General features: G+C 39.6%; 1 protein-coding gene across 1 annotated transcript; it reads left to right on the top strand.

Moving 5' to 3' along the window:
* The first annotated feature begins 7772 nt into the window (after positions 1 to 7772).
* LOC134142846 (neuropeptide Y receptor type 4-2-like) lies at positions 7773 to 8906 on the top strand. Its single transcript, XM_062580393.1, has one exon. The coding sequence runs from the start codon at positions 7773 to 7775 to the stop codon at positions 8904 to 8906; it is 1134 nt and encodes a 377-aa protein (XP_062436377.1).
* Positions 8907 to 17559: the final 8653 nt, after the last annotated feature.

Here is a 17559-nt window from a genome sequence, read left to right as displayed (position 1 = left end):
GGATATTTAAGACTTGAAGCCTAGATCCTTCTGAAATAAATTTGCAATGCTAGCCTGTAGTGAACTGGAAAAACAGAGAAAATTGATACTAATAACTTGGTTATACGTATGAGGCGAAATTTCTGAATCCTGCAGAAATACTGCCACAACACGGAAAACAGAAATAGGTTCTAATCACTTGTTCCGTTCCTTTGCTTTAGCCCGCATGCCACTTGTGTGAACACACATGCGGCACAGACGTGTGTTACACTTCAAACAGTTTCATAGTTCTTTCCTGAGGCTGCTATGGATCTCAGGTATCTGTAGAATTTATACATTCATATAACAGCAGAGGGAGCCAGAACTTCAAAGCAGCATAAGGCAGAATTCATTGGCTAAGTTGAAGGGAGAGAAGGAAGGAGGGGGAGAGAAAGAGGGAGGGGGAGAGAAAGAGATGCCATCCCAATAACCTATAGAAACAGCAGGGAGAGCTTCTCTTCTGAACTGCTGAGACATAGAAGATCTTTCTTTGTTGCTACAACATTCCCTCATTCTTCCAAGACATAAATGAGCAGCAACAGCAATAATTTTTTCAATTAATAACAGGTAAGAATTTTCTAAATTTTGTTTAAATTTTATAACAGCTCAGATCTACTTTAATATTAGAGTCATCACTTCTGGTTATAAAAGTTTGTTCAACTTTCACTTAAGTGGCTGACAACTGATGCCATAGTTACGGGTTAACTTTTTGCTTAGATCTTTGGATAACTGACTGATTTCTGATCAGAAAATGTTAACCAGGGGTTCTTCTAAAACTTTCATCCAAGAGTTGAGGCAAGAGTTATATGTGAGAAACATTTAAAGGAGGGTTACTGAGTGGCTGTTGTATTAATACACTTCAAAGAAGCAAGTTCTAAAAGAAAACGATAACATGGACTAAAAAAGAGAGAGAGAGCGCGAGAGAGAGTTCTGAAATTCTGAAATGCTTTATATGATATGATTCTTCGTTCACTTAATTAGGATAAGCAGGAGAAGCATTCAATTAGCATTAAAATTTAAGAATTGATTCACTGGCACTGACAGGGACTTAAAGTTTGAGAGAAGCCATGGGTTAGAAGCATTCCCTAGGAGCAGGGAATTCTTGCATAGTCCTTCAGTTCCATGAGAACGTTGTGGATTTCTTTAGAGTTTAAAAACAATGCAGAAACAAAGGCAGAAATATGAAATGAACCTGATCCAAAGTCCACTATAAGTAATGGGCTCTGAATCCAGTCACAAGACAAGGGAAAACAGTAATAAATTCTTCATTCTGTTTGTATGCTTTTCAGCTTTCCTTAACCCTTGTCCACTTAGGGTCTTCAGGGCTGAAATTTGTCTGCTCCTCTAGATCTGTACAGCACTAAGCTCAAAAGGACCTATTCTCAATTAGTCTTTAAATACTACCATAATAAACATTATAATAATTATTAATTTAGCAAGAAGAGTTATAAAAACAAGGGATACCTTGATAAATACTTTGCTATTTACAAACCAGCAAAGAATTGCTTTTGTCAGTCAACACCTGAAGCAAAATGCTAGAAGTATAGTTTTGAGGGATTGGAATTTGGGGGGGGGAGGCATTTACAGATTAAAAAAAAAAGATTTTGGTATGAATGCAATATTTTGTTTCATTAGAAGCAAAATAAATTTAATCCATTTCTGAGCTTTTTTTTAAGTGAGACCAAAGGGCAGAACCAACGTACAGGCCACGATGATAGCAGACTCTGATTTAACCCAATGGAGTTAGTGATTTTCTGGGTTATGAAAGATACTGCATTTAACTTACAATTCCATCTAGTTCAGATCAGGAATTGGAAGGAAATCTCTCAGCTCCATGAAGCATTCCCTGCTATTGGATACATGGAGAAAGGGCGTTCTTAATGCTTTTGGAATTCCCAGCTAAATCACAACTTTAAGTCACTCTGAAACTATTCAGCAAATTTGGGTAGAATTCACGAAGAGTCTGGGTCCACTGAACCATCATTTCCCACTGAACAGTTATCTATTTTTGACAGATGGAGCCAGTGTGACATGTCACACAAGGCCTGACCCTGGTAAACAGGGAGCCTTGGAGCCCTGCAGGGTGTAAGAGGGAGATGGCAAACTTCTCAGAGGTCTTCAGGGTTTGATGTGCTCCCTGCCACCTTGCTGCCTGCCAAAAAGCCTTCCAGGTTATCACTGGTGACTGAAAAACACTCCTCCCTCCTGACCCCAGGACCTCTACTTTTCTTACCCAATCCGTGCGGCACCCATCACATCTCATTCCAGTTCGCTGGCCACCTGTTAAGATGCCATTACAGTAATTTACATATTTCCCACATCCTTGCGTAAAGATCATGTTTCTGAATGCCCAGACTTCCTTCTTTTCCTCTTGGGTACAAGCAAATTCACAATAGCTTTTACTGTTAAGGGAACTGGGAATTTACTACCATTCTCCAGCCTGCTCACCTGCTAGTTACATTTTACCTTTGTGAACTAGATCTGCATCTTCTGTAAGGATGTTACAAACTTAGCCAGAAAATATGAATTCAGTGTAGATGCTTTTCTAAAACTTTCCTCATTTCTGCAGATGAGACTCATGTCACAAGCTCGTATCTCCTACGTGGTTTCCTTCTGAAAACATATAGATACAAAAGGGGAAAATATACTCATTTTGCTGGTATTTTACCAGCTGTCAATGTTATAGTCCTGCAATGTATTAATACACACAGCTTGTGGTACTCCATAATTACACACATTTTAAAAACATATAAAACTAGCTTTTTCAATGACCTAGGGCACTCCCTCCCAGTAATTTTGTAACATACGTGGTTTGACAAGGATAAAGGAGAACAAAAAGCCCACCATTAAATTTTATTGTACTGATTCCTCACAGATTTTAAATTGCTGTGGGATGACTGTGTGTATGCAGTGACAGGTATCTTCTCCTGATTAAGTGTTGCTTTCCCAGGAACCTCTAATAATATCCAACAGATTGCTAACTTCTCCCCCAGATACAAGGTCAATCAGGGCCAATCCTGCAGCTTGCTGAGATAACATCGTTGCAGGCACAAAGCAGGGGGACCACTGCTAGTCAGTCACCAGCCAGCTCAGTTAATAGGTGCAACATGAGTTTCAGAGTTCTGTCAAACCTTTCCACTACTCATTTGTTTCTAAGAGGCTGTAAGCAGCCTATAGCTCCCAAAAACTCCCAACAATTCCCATAGCTTTTTAAATAACAGTCGTACCCTCACTTCTTGTCTATGAGAATTGCTTCTCTCAGGAAGACTTACTGGATGAAAGCAGCAAACAGGGTTTGAGCTACTGTTTAAGACACTAAGCCTGATAAAGTAGTTGCTTTTAGGTACAGGTAATGATGACAAGTACTACAAACATACTGTTTTCTTCTACTTATGCCCGAAGTGAAAAAACAACACACAATGTCCACTGCAGCTATGGCTTTTGATTCTTGGCTTTTGATTTCAGCAAGGGCTGTAAGATTAGCTTTGCAAGACCAAACTATCTTTTCCCAGTTAGCAGATGAAGTACCATATCAGCAGTGGCCCCTTGTTTCCCTGCCTCCAGGGAGCAGTTTTTCTTTTCCACAGGACACCTTCAAGTGCAGAGTCTCTCAAAGGGCAGTCGTGCTCTCACTGGGAGTCGCCTTGAAACACATTGAGGATTTCATTTTCTTCCCTGAGCCATCTCAATAGAATTCCCTTTTCTATGAAGATTTTTTTCTGGGAAAAAAATTCTATTTGGGAAAAGGCTTTCAAGTTGACCACTGATGAGTGATTTTTTTTTCTTTTGAGACAAACTGAATGATTTTTTTTTAGTTTAAAAAGCCGCGTCATTCAGTAAGACAAAGTCTTCAAAACTTGTCTGCTCTATTTCATTGCTTCCAGCACAGACAACACGATAATTAATGTCTCTAAGAGACATAGATGAAGAATTTAACTTAGACCAAGACTAAATCTGAAAGCTCCTTCACTTTCTCCTTCTCTATCCAGCTAACTTGCTGATTTTTGTGACGCTCACCTTTCAGAGAAACTCTCTCAGGCGGCTCGTTAGCTTTTGTAGCTGATCTCTTTCTTGAAGTTCATTGAGGGTTATAGACAGGTTTACTCTTTCCTCAAGTAATAAAAAGGAAAAGAAAAAGAAAAACAGCTTATCTGCCTCTTCCTTCCACCACTCCTTCTCCAAACTAATTTAAGAGGTAGTCTTGTTACTTCTACAAAGCAAGTAAATATTGTTTCACTTTCCAGAGACAAACACTGTTTTATCAGCTCATAAATATGGGTTTTGCTACATTTCACTGGCTAATCAACGATTCTTTGATATAGCAAGGAACTGTAGCTTTTTCCTCTGAATTTGCTATTCAGTACCTTAACTAACATTTCATTCAAATGTCTGAACAGAATAAGTACACATTGCTTACTACTAGCTCTTAATTTAGACCAAATCAAATAGCAGTCAAACACTTTGAGATGGTAGAGAATTTGCCAGTGATTGACCATAAGAATCTGCCGTCTAAGGATACCATAATAGGAGGCTTAAATGTAAGCTCACTCTTATTTTTCTGTTTTTCTAGACCTGATTCTTACATTACAGTTGCCATAATAAGAGATATTGAGAAGTACGGACCCAGTTAATCTGGACTGTGACTTTTGGAAAAGTAGGCAGGTTGTCAGGCAGTTATAAGTACCTGCAGAGTGCACCACAGATTCCCTTGAGACACCGGACAGCTGATGTCTCACTGCTCTTCTGTCTCTCAGTTCCCTTATTTGTGATAAGACAGTGATAACACATTATTTACCTCTGGGCAGTACTGCAGAATGGATATCTAGGAAACACTTGACAGCTGCCTTGTGAGAGACACCACAGGATGCAAAGTATTAGAAGACTGAACCCCCAAAACCCATTCCAGATCTTCGGAGACATTTGTTATCCCCACCGTATCTGCCACCTGCCTCAGCCCTACAGCCACACTCTGCCTTTGGGAACGCATCCCTTATAGCAGTGGGTTCTGGCTTCTACTTCTCAGGTGGCTCCACTATATCGTGTTCTTGTTTCAGCATTACTAGTGGTCATTACTGACCCCTCAGCACATCCAGGAGAGCCTGAGATCCTGATGAGGGCTTAGCCTGTTAGACACAGATGTTTGTAATAGCTAGCACACATTTTTCAAGCAAGAAAGGAGAAGCATGTGCTTGTTGTCCAGGATACTGTAACTAAGAATATAGGCTGGAACTGTAGTACAAAGCCCATGTGTTCAGGGACAGCAGAGCCTGTTGGTCCTGACCAAATGCCATGACTGAGGTCCTTCAGCTGGTACCACACAATACTGCAGGCTGCTGATTTCTTTGCTCTTTTTCCTATGCAGCATCCCCACAGGCCAGCAGTCATCAGAAGCTATGGGGCTGGTTCCTGGCTTTCCATTCTATCACCATTTTATACTAAACAAGCTGAAACAGGCTCTTCTCTGCACTGACCCTCTCCATACACCACAATGCAAATCACACACAGTCACCGTCTTTCCTTGCTGTTTCAGAGAAGAAATAAGTCTGTTCACTCTGGGTGAGGAACACCACAAATTTGAGTGGACAGAAATAGTCATACCCATGCCCACGTTTTGGAAAATTTCCTTTGTTGTCTTTGGAATATTATTCAAGGTTCAAACTACTGCAGAAAATAAAATATTAACGTATCTTACTTGTGCGACTGTCTCTGACATATGGTACCTGTATATTATAGATATATCAGCAGGTCTGACAAAGCAGCAGCAGAACTGACTGTACCAATTTTTGCAGATCAAGCAGAACAATGGTCCCAAAACACCTTTTTATTTACTATATGTTGTTGATTTTATTGTCAATTCCTCTCAAGAGGAACATCTCAGGAAGCAGACAGTACAAATCATAAAAACAAAAGATGAGATAAACAAAAAAGCATGGTGTGGTGGACCCTTTTCTATATAGTATTGTTTATCGTTATTCATGCAGCTGCTCAGTAATAAATGCTACCCAAACAGCAATAAGCTCACTACACCATTTTATTTATGTATTAATATCTTGACCACTTGTTTTTCTGAAACCCTGAGAAGTTTATCACAACCTCACAAACTTGTTTGAGTACCATTTTATTGCAAAGACAAGACTTATGCAATGGGTAAATAGTGTCATTCCCTGAGTATTTACACTGCACATTACAGGCCTTCACACTCCACGTAACTGCCTCTGACCCGAGGAGAACTCCCAGCAGGGTTAGATGTTTTTCTCCTTTCCTTGACATGGCACAAGACTGGACTCCAGAGGCAGGATTGTAGAGTGGCCTGTGTCAAAGCGAGGGACAACTGTCTGCATAAGTGGATTCTGATGCTTGGTTGAAGGAAAGAGCCCTGTACCAGGAAACCCATTAGGAAAGAGAAAGAGGATATCCTCCTCCTGTACAGAGGAGGAAAAGGATCTGGGAAGAAGGGGTGATGCAGGTTGATTATAACAGACTCTACTAGTGGGCCCCTGGGTGATGAGTCAATCGTATGGCTGAGATTTCCAAAAGTGTCCAGCCTCTATGAATTCTGTGCACTCATCTGCCTCAGACCTCATTGAAAAGCCCAGCTCAGGGGTTACAGCAGAGGCTAGCAAGCAAGGCAGTCTGCCTGTGCAGAAACAGTATCTAGTAAATCACTAGTCCATATTATTACAACCTTTGAACTTTCTTGGTTAAAAAAATGCCAGAAGTAAAACTATGTTGGAGAAGAATCAGTAATAAACTTTTCACAAGAAGTTAAGTGAGGCTGTTGAAATCACTGACTCTTATGGCCAGAATCAGGAGGCTGGAATATATTTCTGGTAAGTCCTGTAATGACTACATTGGCCTCCCAGAGGCCATCAGTGCCTCATAGGCATGGGAGTTCATCCAGAAAGGAGAAGCAGGGGAGTAAGACTGGAGTTCCCATGAGTTACTGCAGCTTCATAGAAGCAAAAAAAAATGTTGAAGTGATTTTGAATCTTTTCACACTTTTTCATGTGTTTCACAGTTTTTCAAACTGTTCCATATTATCCCTGCTGAAGCTCTTAGTATAAGTTTTTGCTGGGTGAAAACATCTCAAGCAAATGCATGTTCTGGTTGCAATTGCATATTTTGTTCACAGATTAACTCATTTAAGATATTTCTATGTTGTCTTTATGCAGTTAGTATGCCTTAAATTTCACCTTGATGTTTAACTTGAATTAAGTTAAATGCAGCCTCACCCAGTACCTTCTGCTCACTTTTGGATCAGAACCTTACAAATCTAGACTTACACATAATTTTTACGGCCAACTGTAATTTGGCCCAGCCTTCTTGAAATGCACTCTACTCTGTTAATAACGTTGGAGATACTGCACTGAGTTAAATCATGAAGTTAAGATGTTCTTAAAGTCATGGAGTAACCTCAATACAAGTATATTGCAATAGAGTTACACTGACAAAGATGGTAAGAACCCTTAGAAAAGCCAGCAAATAACTTGGTCCAATACACTGAATGAAAGAGAGGTGAAAAAAGACACACAATCATTGGCATTCACTTCCCCGTCTCACTCCTCTACATGCTACCCTTTTAATTTATCTCTTGTACCTTAATAAGTGATCTTTTTTCCCTTTCCTTTGCAGATTTAACCAGATCCTCTGCAGCTGATCAGAACAGATGAAACACTTTTAGGGCTGGCTTCAGAAGACTCAGATTCTATTTCCTTATCACCTTTCACCTTTCTAAATATTTTTGGGGGTTCAGGATGAATAAGACGAGGGTTGTTTATGATGGTTTTCCCTTTGTGAACAGTAAGAACTGGAGCTCAAATCGAAGCTTCCCCACACACCTTTCAAATCAGTGCAGGAACATCACCGACCTTACTGTCTTTCTGGCCACCTCATACAGTTTGGAGACTGTCCTAGGCATTGTGGGGAACATCTGTCTGATTGCTGTCATAGCTAAGCAGAAGGAAAAGGCCAATGTCACCAACATTCTCATTTCCAATTTAATCATTTCAGACTTGTTTATGTGTCTTGTCTGCCTGCCTTTCACCATTGTTTACACCATGATGGACTACTGGATATTTGGGGAGGTCATGTGCAAAATGACCTCTTTCACTCAGTGCACATCTGTGACAGTGTCAATTCTTTCTCTTGTCCTTATTGCTCTGGAAAGACATCAGCTCATCATAAATCCAACTGGCTGGAGGCCAAGTATCTCCCAAGCCTATCTAGGAATTGGAGTCATTTGGACTTTAGCGTGCCTCATGTCCCTGCCCTTTCTGACCACATCCATCCTGTCTAATGATTTGTATGAGCAGCTCTCGTACATCATGAATTTTTCCACTGACAAGGCCATATGCATCGACTCGTGGCCTTCTGAGCAGCACAGACTTATCTACACCACCACTTTGCTGCTCTTGCAATACTGCATCCCTCTCTTCTTCGTTATGGTTTGCTATCTGCGTATCTACTTACGTCTGCAGAAGAGAAAGGATATGTTTGAGAAAAGCGAATACAGCAACCGAGCAGCTCAACTGAGAAGGATAAATATTTTGCTAGCATCCATGGTTGCTGCCTTTGCTGTTTGCTGGTTACCACTGCACATTTTCAACACCATTGTGGACTGGAATTACAAAATCATTTCGCCTTGCCACCACAATCTGATCTTCTCGTTGTGCCACCTTGTAGCCATGGCTTCCACCTGTGTCAACCCTGTTATCTATGGTTTCTTAAATAGCAACTTCAAAAAAGAGGTGAAAACACTGATTCTGAGCTGCCAGCATAATTCAGTAACTGCATCAACGGAAGAATATGATCATTTACCTTTATCCACCATGCAGACTGAAATCTCCAAGGGCTCACTGATGTTGAACTGCAGGCATAATTCTATCTAGCAGACAGTGAACGTTTACAGGGGGATGCATGGAGCACACTGCAAACCAACTATTATCTGTCAGTATAAACAGCAACTGAGGATGCTAAAGCTGCAAAAGGAACAGGAGCCTGATTTTTGGAAGAATGGGTAAAGGAAGCTTGTAAGCATATATCATAGCTCCTATGGTGCACAAGCTGTTCATGTCACTGAGACGATACAGACAGATACTGAGAAGATTGGGCTGCTCTAACAGCTCAGTAACTAAGGTGTGGATGCACATAGACTGACACCAAGTTCATCAGCTAAACTCACATCGCTGTCATGACTGAGGCAGAATCCCAGACTTACAATTTCAGTGCTGCAGGCTACCCAGCATGCTACCCAGCTACCCAGTTTCTCTTTCATTTTTCAGTATTAGATTTTTACACACTGTTGACAGACCAGTGGAACAGAGACATGTAAACATAGACAATTTTGCATTTTGCTCATTTTCACAGCTTGGTAGGTAACACTAATCTTTTAGCAGATCTAGTTCATATCAAACAACTGGATGCCTGTTTGCAACATCTCTCTCTGTAGAGACAGAACAACTTAAAGATGAGAGTTACTTATTGAGGAAGGGTGGCAGATGAAAATGTCACTCTGTGGATTAGACTCTTAAAACACATTGAGATGATGCAAAGTATGATTTTTAAGCAGATGAAAAACATCTGTAGTTCTACGTGGAAATCCAGTCTGGTTGACTTCATGATTCTTGCTGCTATCAGTCACAAAGCTCTGCATGCTAAAAATGCATTCCATGATCATGAGATGACTGAAGTTTTTCCAAGCCTTAGTAGCCAGGTGCTACTGCTGCTTCAACAGCAAAATGCTTTTTAGCTCTTCAGCACTCTAATTTCAGAGTATCCCATTTAGAAGACCAAAATCAGCATGAGGGGAAAAAAAAATCTCCAGAAACCTTCGCTTTTAGGAGTGATTGCGCTCCCAAAGAGGGGAACTTATGCCTGGAGGCTTTCAGTTTCCTGTTAAAATACAACTACATCAGATACCAGTCGTGCTTGCTGGCATAGCAATAGAAACGCTGAAAACCTGACTAATCAATTAAAGATCGACAAAAACACACAAGTGGAATCCAGGTCAGGTGGAGACACATGTCTTAAAGCCAAGGTACATGTAAATAAGATGTGTTATCAGTCACTATACTGAAATGAGGTTTTTTTTCCACATCTGTGGTATTTTTTAGATGTTGTCCACAAAACCTACAAATGACAAGCTCATTTTTCTTCAGAAAAGAATAACATGACAAACTTTTGAGCCCAAGACATTGCTCAATGACTGCTAAGAAATCAAGAAGCAGGTACTCAAGAAGCTCATACTGAGGAAGCAACTAGAAAAAAAGAAAACATCAAGAGCTAATGGACAACCAGCATCTTAATTCATAGTGTAGCAAGTCAATGCTAAAGGTGTATGGAGTTATCTATTGTCCCAAATTTTTAAGCTAACCTTAGCACAAAACTGGACTAGATGACCACCTGAGATTCTTTCTAACATGAGTTGTGCTATGATAAGCTATCCTTATTTACAGGTTTGCATAGATTGAAGCTAACATGTAGCTTTGCAGAGAGCTAGAAATCCCTTAGGCTGGAAGCTCTCTGATTAGATGGACTGATGAATAATTATGTGAGGAGGAAAAAAAAAAAAAAAAAAAAAACTTCCATGCAGTGGTCTGACAGGCCACATGGATGTTGGACAAAGTATCTGAAGATGAAGACAAGATTGTATTTAGGGCAATAGACAAGCAAAAGCTTATGCTATAAAGTAGCAAGAGCCATCGACAAGCTGGGGATCATATCCTCAGGTGACATGAATGGCAGCAAATCCCTTTCCATGAACTAAGCACATAGAAATTGATGGCAGAGTACAAGTTTGGACCTTAAGTTCTTATATTCAGAGTATTAATGCAAAAGCTGAGGCTGCCACCCTTCTAAATCTGTGCAGAACCTGGCATCTCAGTAATAGAGTTCACATGCAAATACCTTTTGCATCATCCCCAAGCTTTCTCACAAGACATTTATGCCTCTTTCTAATGGACTTTTGCTTTGTTTTTTCTTTGTTTGTTGTCAGTTATAAAGTGGAGTTGTTTTTTTGATTCATTTGTATGAAATGTCATTTCTGGACTGAAGACTGAGCCTATTAGAAACACAGAACAAGAGGACTCATTTTTTCTTTTGTATAGTTCTAGTTTAAAATTTACTTCTGTAACTGAAAACAGTTAATACAATCATGTGGTGCTGACTAGTACAAAATACATTAACTCCTCCTAACCAGCTTGATTTATACATGAATTGTGTTGTATTTGAGGGCTTAAATACTGCTTCAGCTTTGTGGTGTCTTTGTATTTAGAGGTGAATTTCACCCAGTTAGCCTTCAGTAACCATGTCTATTTTCTGTACTTATTATAATTCCACATTTAATTAACTAAGACGTGTGTCAAGCTATTGTAAAAATATTCTGCTAAACATGAACATAGAACATTATCTGATGTGTAATCTTAAATATACTATTTTTTAAGCAGTAATGCTTTTAAATTGAAGTAATTACCCTTGAAATTTTTGCTTCCATGGATGTGTAGTTTTAAGTGAAAACTTTTGATAGTTTTGAGCTCTAATGGCCAATTTCCAACATACTGTATGTGCATTGTGCATCAAGTCCCAGCTGTTCCTGCAAATGGTAGAAACATAAGCCAAGTCTGATTCTTCTGTGAACTGTAGTTCCCATGGCCATTGACATCCATGATCACAAGTGCATACGTGAAGTAAGTATAACAGTATAACAACCTAGACCGAGTTCCCTCAGACAGGGATTTGTCCTCCTCTAGTGACTAAAGGAAGTGTCTAGTTTGGAATCAAGTGCTGTTTGATGTAAACAGACTTTTGGCTAGATAAACTAAAGAATTTAGGCATTAAAATCCACTGAATTCTACCCATACACCTAATTGCAAAATTCAGATCAACAAAACTCCTAATCATCTGCTCCCTATTCACCCCCTTACATACCATCTGGAGGCACATGTGTTTCAACCTCCAAAGTTACTTAGGTAGCTAAGTATAAACTTTAGAGTAAGCCCAGAAAAACCTAAGTTACAAAGGGCTAAATGTCTAAGCTGTATGTAAGCCTTATCTGTATTTACATACTGGGAATCCTACCATCACAAGTATGGGAAAGATACCTTTACCACCATCGCTTCATTATGTGGAGACAAAGACTTGCAAGGCTAAACATGTAGCTGTACACAAATGCAGAAGATAAAGCTGTTAGTTTTTAAGAACCACTCTAGCAGTTGTTCCCTTTGAAGGTAAAGGCACAAGGCTGGATGCAATTACAGCCTACATGTCTGGTGGGACAGCTACTTTTGTCTTTCTGAGACTTTAATGTGACCAAGAGAGGCTCCATCTCTTCAGTCCCAGCAAAGGGTTACAGGTTAGAAATAGCATATATACATTTTTCCCCACATGTAAATAACTAGTAATGTTCACATTTAAACAGAATAAAACTTTGTTGTGTTTGTTTTACTGCTGTGATGCTTTTCAATATGCTCTTTACGAAGTTCTGCCACTGAGTTGCGAAAGCAACATGGAGGAACTATGCAGGAGGTATTATGCAAATCACGAGTTCATAAAACTCCTTGATCTTACCCCAGCTTTTGTTTTTCAGACCTTTTCATGAATCTGCTTCTTGTGACATGTCGTAAGAACACAGTAAGATCTTCAAAGCAAGAAATGAACTTATCCCTGTGATGTTAAGTGGCATACTTTGGAAAATCTAGTCGTAACAAATAAAATATTGTCTACATTACTTCATTTTTCTTTTCCTGCTTCTATAAAATGGCATAGTACTATTTACAATGTAAAGTACATAAGACTTAGTTCTCAGCTAGGGCCAATCAAGAGGAAAAAATGTTATACCACATCATTAAGGGCCACTGATACCTGAATAACTTGATGTGTTATTTCTTAGGATGGTGCTCAGCCAGCTGAGAAGTGGACATGATAGGTAGCAAAAATTCAGCATGAGACCTTTCAGTTTTCTGATCCCAAAACACTTTTCACAGACCTGCCTGGATTTCACAAGACCCTGGGCCATACACAAATACGGTTATGAATCACAACCAGAAACCCAGCCAGAGAAATAAGGTTGCCAGTATCAGAGTTTTACTGAACCTCAGAAATACTTTGATTGAGTTGAGATGAGTGTTTTTTGTTTGTTTTTATGAGTTGAGTTACCTGCCCCTGTGAAGTAAAACAAGGTACTGGAGATGGCCGTAGGTTATGCTCTAACCCAGCTGTGTTTATTACATTGACACATGCAGGGAAGAAGAGCGGCAGCGACGTCTGCTCGCGGCCCGGCACATCGCTGCAGGGTGCCGACGCGACGGTGTTATCACAGCCGGCCAGCGAGGCTGCACGACAGCCAGCCGGCAGGACCCGCGCAGGAGGGCTCTTCCCAACGGGGCCAAGGCCAAGGCCTGCTGCTTTCAGAGGCAGACCACGCACACCAAGTGTGAAGATCTACACAGCTTGCTCTAAATTACAACATCACAACCTACGGACCCATTAAGGACTCTTTCTTGCCAATAACTTTCTTCGACGTATGTGGTTTCTTGCACATTCATCTGACCTTTCTTCTACAGGCCCACCTCTTCAAGAAATACTGGTCCAGTTTTCAGAGATATAGCACAAGGATTTCAATGGAAATTGTTGTTGCTTAGCACCACGTGTAACCTGGGTTTACATTTTATAAACATCAACATCTTTGTAGCTTTTATGAGCTTCCCCCACTATCTCTGTTTGTTTTACAGAGTCACTGCTTTGAACTCAGGAAGTCATAAGTAGGATAAGACTGAGATTTATATTTTTGTATAATGCCTTTTCCTGCCAGACAGTGCTCATTAGGCCTTAGTCAGAATGGTTTTGTTGTTATTCCCATAAATGTTTGGCAAACATGAAGCCCAGTAGTAGCATAGAGATAATGTGTCAGAAACCCGGTGTGATATTAAACTTCAGTGTTTTCTGTTGGGCTAAAATTGATAAGACCCCATCAGTCAACACTTTTGTAAATACGTATTAAAGGAAAAAAAACATTTAAATAGTGCTATGGTTTTCATCCTGTATGGTAAAGAATACTTGGCTCAGTAGCAACCATGATATAGAATACTGACCACAATACTTAACAACAAAAAAGTTAGTCATGGTACATGGAAAAAAATATAGCACTGCATATTTTTCAACTTATTGGCAAAATATGGTGGGTTATGTTAGACAAAGTGACCTAGTAATAGTAACATAAATACTTATTTAGCAGAATGTCAGAGATGCAAATACAGCCTAATTTTATCCACCACAACGCCTGGCAGTAAAAATATAGGTGTCAACCAAAAGCTATGATGGCATGCAGAACACAAAACCTGCACTTTAACTCTTAAAAAGAGGACTAAGTCTTGTCCTTCAAATTCCAGGTAAAAGCTGCTGTGTCCTTGGATTACGGTAATTTTAGTTCATAAATTACCACGCCCCCTACGCAGACTATGGGAATACAAAGCCTCCCTGTCAACAGCTACTGGGCAAACACTTCGTCATTCATAAATATTTGTCTTGATTCCATTTTATTACAGGGTAACTGCAAGCAGAACGTACTTATCCTGTGTTATGCCTGGAGTATGGTAATAATCAATGGTTTATCTACTTGATAGGCTGACTTAATGATCAAAAATAATTATATGTATTTACTTCATTTCAAGGCAGGCTATAGAATAATTCCTGATGTCCTAAACACCAGTCCCTATCAGTGTAACCAGTAGGTTCTGATCTCCTTAGCAAGTATGCTAAATGCACAGCAAACTAGTGCAGTCAAGCAGAGGGTTTTGTGTAATTAATGGCAAATACACAGACTGCTTCAGGAGCATAACATGCACATATCCTCTGGCCTTTGTTTTGGGGAAATTTCATAGCATTCGAAAGACAACAAGAGCTGGCTGGCATTGTGGCTAAGCTTTTTAAAGTTGATGAAGTTGTCAAGCTACACTAATTTCTTTTACAATTCAGCTTGTACCTAACTCCATTCGTCAGTCATGCAGCTAAACTGTTGCAGATTGTAGGCTGTCCCTTTATAATAATTCACATTTCTACAAGACATCACAGAAGTCCTGCAAGGCACGTGACAACACACACAGATACGCACAGCTTCACGCCACACAAGCTGCTAATCTAGTTGCTCTCCCTCAGAAACAGTCTGTGAAATATGGGTCTTGATACAACAAATATATTCTCCCTGCATTGCAGGGAAAGCATCACAGCAGGGTAACTGCGTTGCATTCCCAGGCAGGTTGCTCACAGAAGGCCAGGCATGGAAGCACTCTGCTATCTGTGAGAAGGAAGGGGAGGGAGAACTCATTTGGCTGAAACAAAAAACAAAAAAACAAAAATAAAAAGTATTTTGCCCATATTCAGAGCAACAGGCTTTACATTTGCTAACAAAGCCCTGATCCAGCACATGATCAATTCTGGGCACAATAAAGTAGATACATTAGATTTAAGATTTTGCAAAGGTTGAGCTTTAAGTGGGGACAGTATGAGGCTTTATGCTTCAAACTGTTTTCAATGAGCACTGACTATTTTTCCACAAATCACAAGTAATCAGGACAGCAATATATGAAGCATTCGAAGATTAATATATATTAAGATGAATCTCAAATCCTTTATTTCTCAGGAATCTGGCTCACTGAGTAACATGAACACTACACATTTTAATAGCATTCATAATAAAACACTACGAATTTCCAAGCAGCCGTTTGGAAGGATGAGAAACAGTCCCTCATTCAGCAAAAAGTAAACACAAATTGTTTACTTGAGAATAATTATGTCTCAATAGAAGTTGCTAAGTTTTAGACTTCCTAACATGCGATATTTTCTGAGTTAACACTTAGCTTGACTGGAATTAAAAAACATGGAAAGGTAGTAAGATAAAGAAGTGACAGCCCAGTCACAACAGTGCATTAAGTAAATGGTATGATTTGGTGCACTACAGAACAGCTAATAAGCTTAAGTATGATATGAAGGAATATGCCTTTATTGCAACTATCTTAAACTCAATATTAATTTTAACAAATAGAAGTCATTACAAAAAAATAGTAGCAAGGACTTGCGTGTACAGAGAGGGTAGATGGGTATGCAGAGAAGGTAGATGGGCATAAGAAATAGATTTAAGACATTAACATTGAATGTCTTGCTTCTAGGAGAGTACATAAAGTAAAAGGGGTTTTTTTTTGACCTGGAAACAAATTAATTGATGCTATTGCTATGATTCAGCCATCAACTGGACTGGCTGTGTTCATTTTGGTCTCAGTAGTCTGTTATTACTAGTAGGAAACAAAAATAGGCACCCCAGTGCTTATTTTAAGTGTACGTATCACTGGCAATCTCATTTTATGCTAAGAACAAATGATGTCAAATATTTATTTGTATTGATCTATAAAAGGAAATAAGGTGCCAATAAGTAGTAACAGCTCTCAGAAATACCTATTTAAAAAAAAAAAATCAAACTTTTTTTTTTTTTAAACAGCAATAACTATTGAGAAAAATGCAGACTATTTTAATGGAGGTTTACAAATCTGTCCTGTTAGGAAAAAATAGCCATGTTGCATCCCACAGTAACATGCACTAATTGTGAATAATTACTATGCATTAAAAAACAAAAACAAAACAAACAAACAAAAAAACCACACCACACACACTGATATTCCTTAGGAATCCTAAAGATGTGTAATACTTCTGAATCTTTTACTTGTCCTTTTCAACAGAAAAGGGAGAAAGGGGCTTTGTATCTATCAGAAGCATGCCATTCCACACAGCAATCTCACCTTCCTGGGAACGGAAAAAAAAAATATCACTACACGGTTTTCACATTTTAACTAACAGCATTACATGGCATGCATATTTTTGCAGGCTTGATGGAGAGGAGGTTCTGTGAAGATGGATGTTGTTGATACCTTGCTGGCAGTGCCAGAGAGGGAGCTATTGTCTCATCCGCTCCTGAAAAAGTACAAATCTGGAACTAAGTTCTGTACTCATGCACCATCCAACACAGACTATCAAATAATTGCACTTTTGACATTAACCTAAGAACTCCTCCTCACACTTTCAGGCAGTTTGATACATCTAAGGCAATGTTTTGGTTGGACTATCCTTGACTGGAAACTACTGCAAGTTTTTCATGCAGCAAAGGCAGGACTTGTACTCCCATGTACTCTTACAGCATGACAACAGTAGCTGGAGACCTTGCTAAAGAATCAGATGCCCACTGCAGTCCACAAAATATTTCACAAAAGAGTAAGTTTTCCTACAGAAATGCTACTGTTTGCATATCTGAATATCAGCTTATTTCTGAACTGGCTTACAGTAGCCTTCTGGAGGCTGCTCTTCTAAGAGAGCTCTGCAGGTCCAGCAAACTTGCCTTTCCTGCGTGCGTTTAGTTGGGGAGGAAATGTTTAGAATTGGTAGCTGTGTAAATAAGATTACCCACAAGCTCACAGCTCAGAGACAGTGTGAGCTAGGGCAGTTCACGACACCTGTTCCTGGCACTGCTCATGACTTAGTGTTAGACCTCAGATAAGTCCC

The sequence above is a fragment of the Rhea pennata genome, chromosome 7 (genome assembly GCF_028389875.1).
Source record: "Rhea pennata isolate bPtePen1 chromosome 7, bPtePen1.pri, whole genome shotgun sequence".
NCBI classification, from domain to species: domain Eukaryota; kingdom Metazoa; phylum Chordata; class Aves; order Rheiformes; family Rheidae; genus Rhea; species Rhea pennata.
This window is presented reverse-complemented; position numbering and strand designations above follow the sequence as displayed.

Bases quoted from the DNA above. Each gene is read 5' to 3' on its own strand.
- LOC134142846 (XM_062580393.1), top strand. From the start codon at position 7,773: ATGAATAAGACGAGGGTTGTTTATGATGGTTTTCCCTTTGTGAACAGT.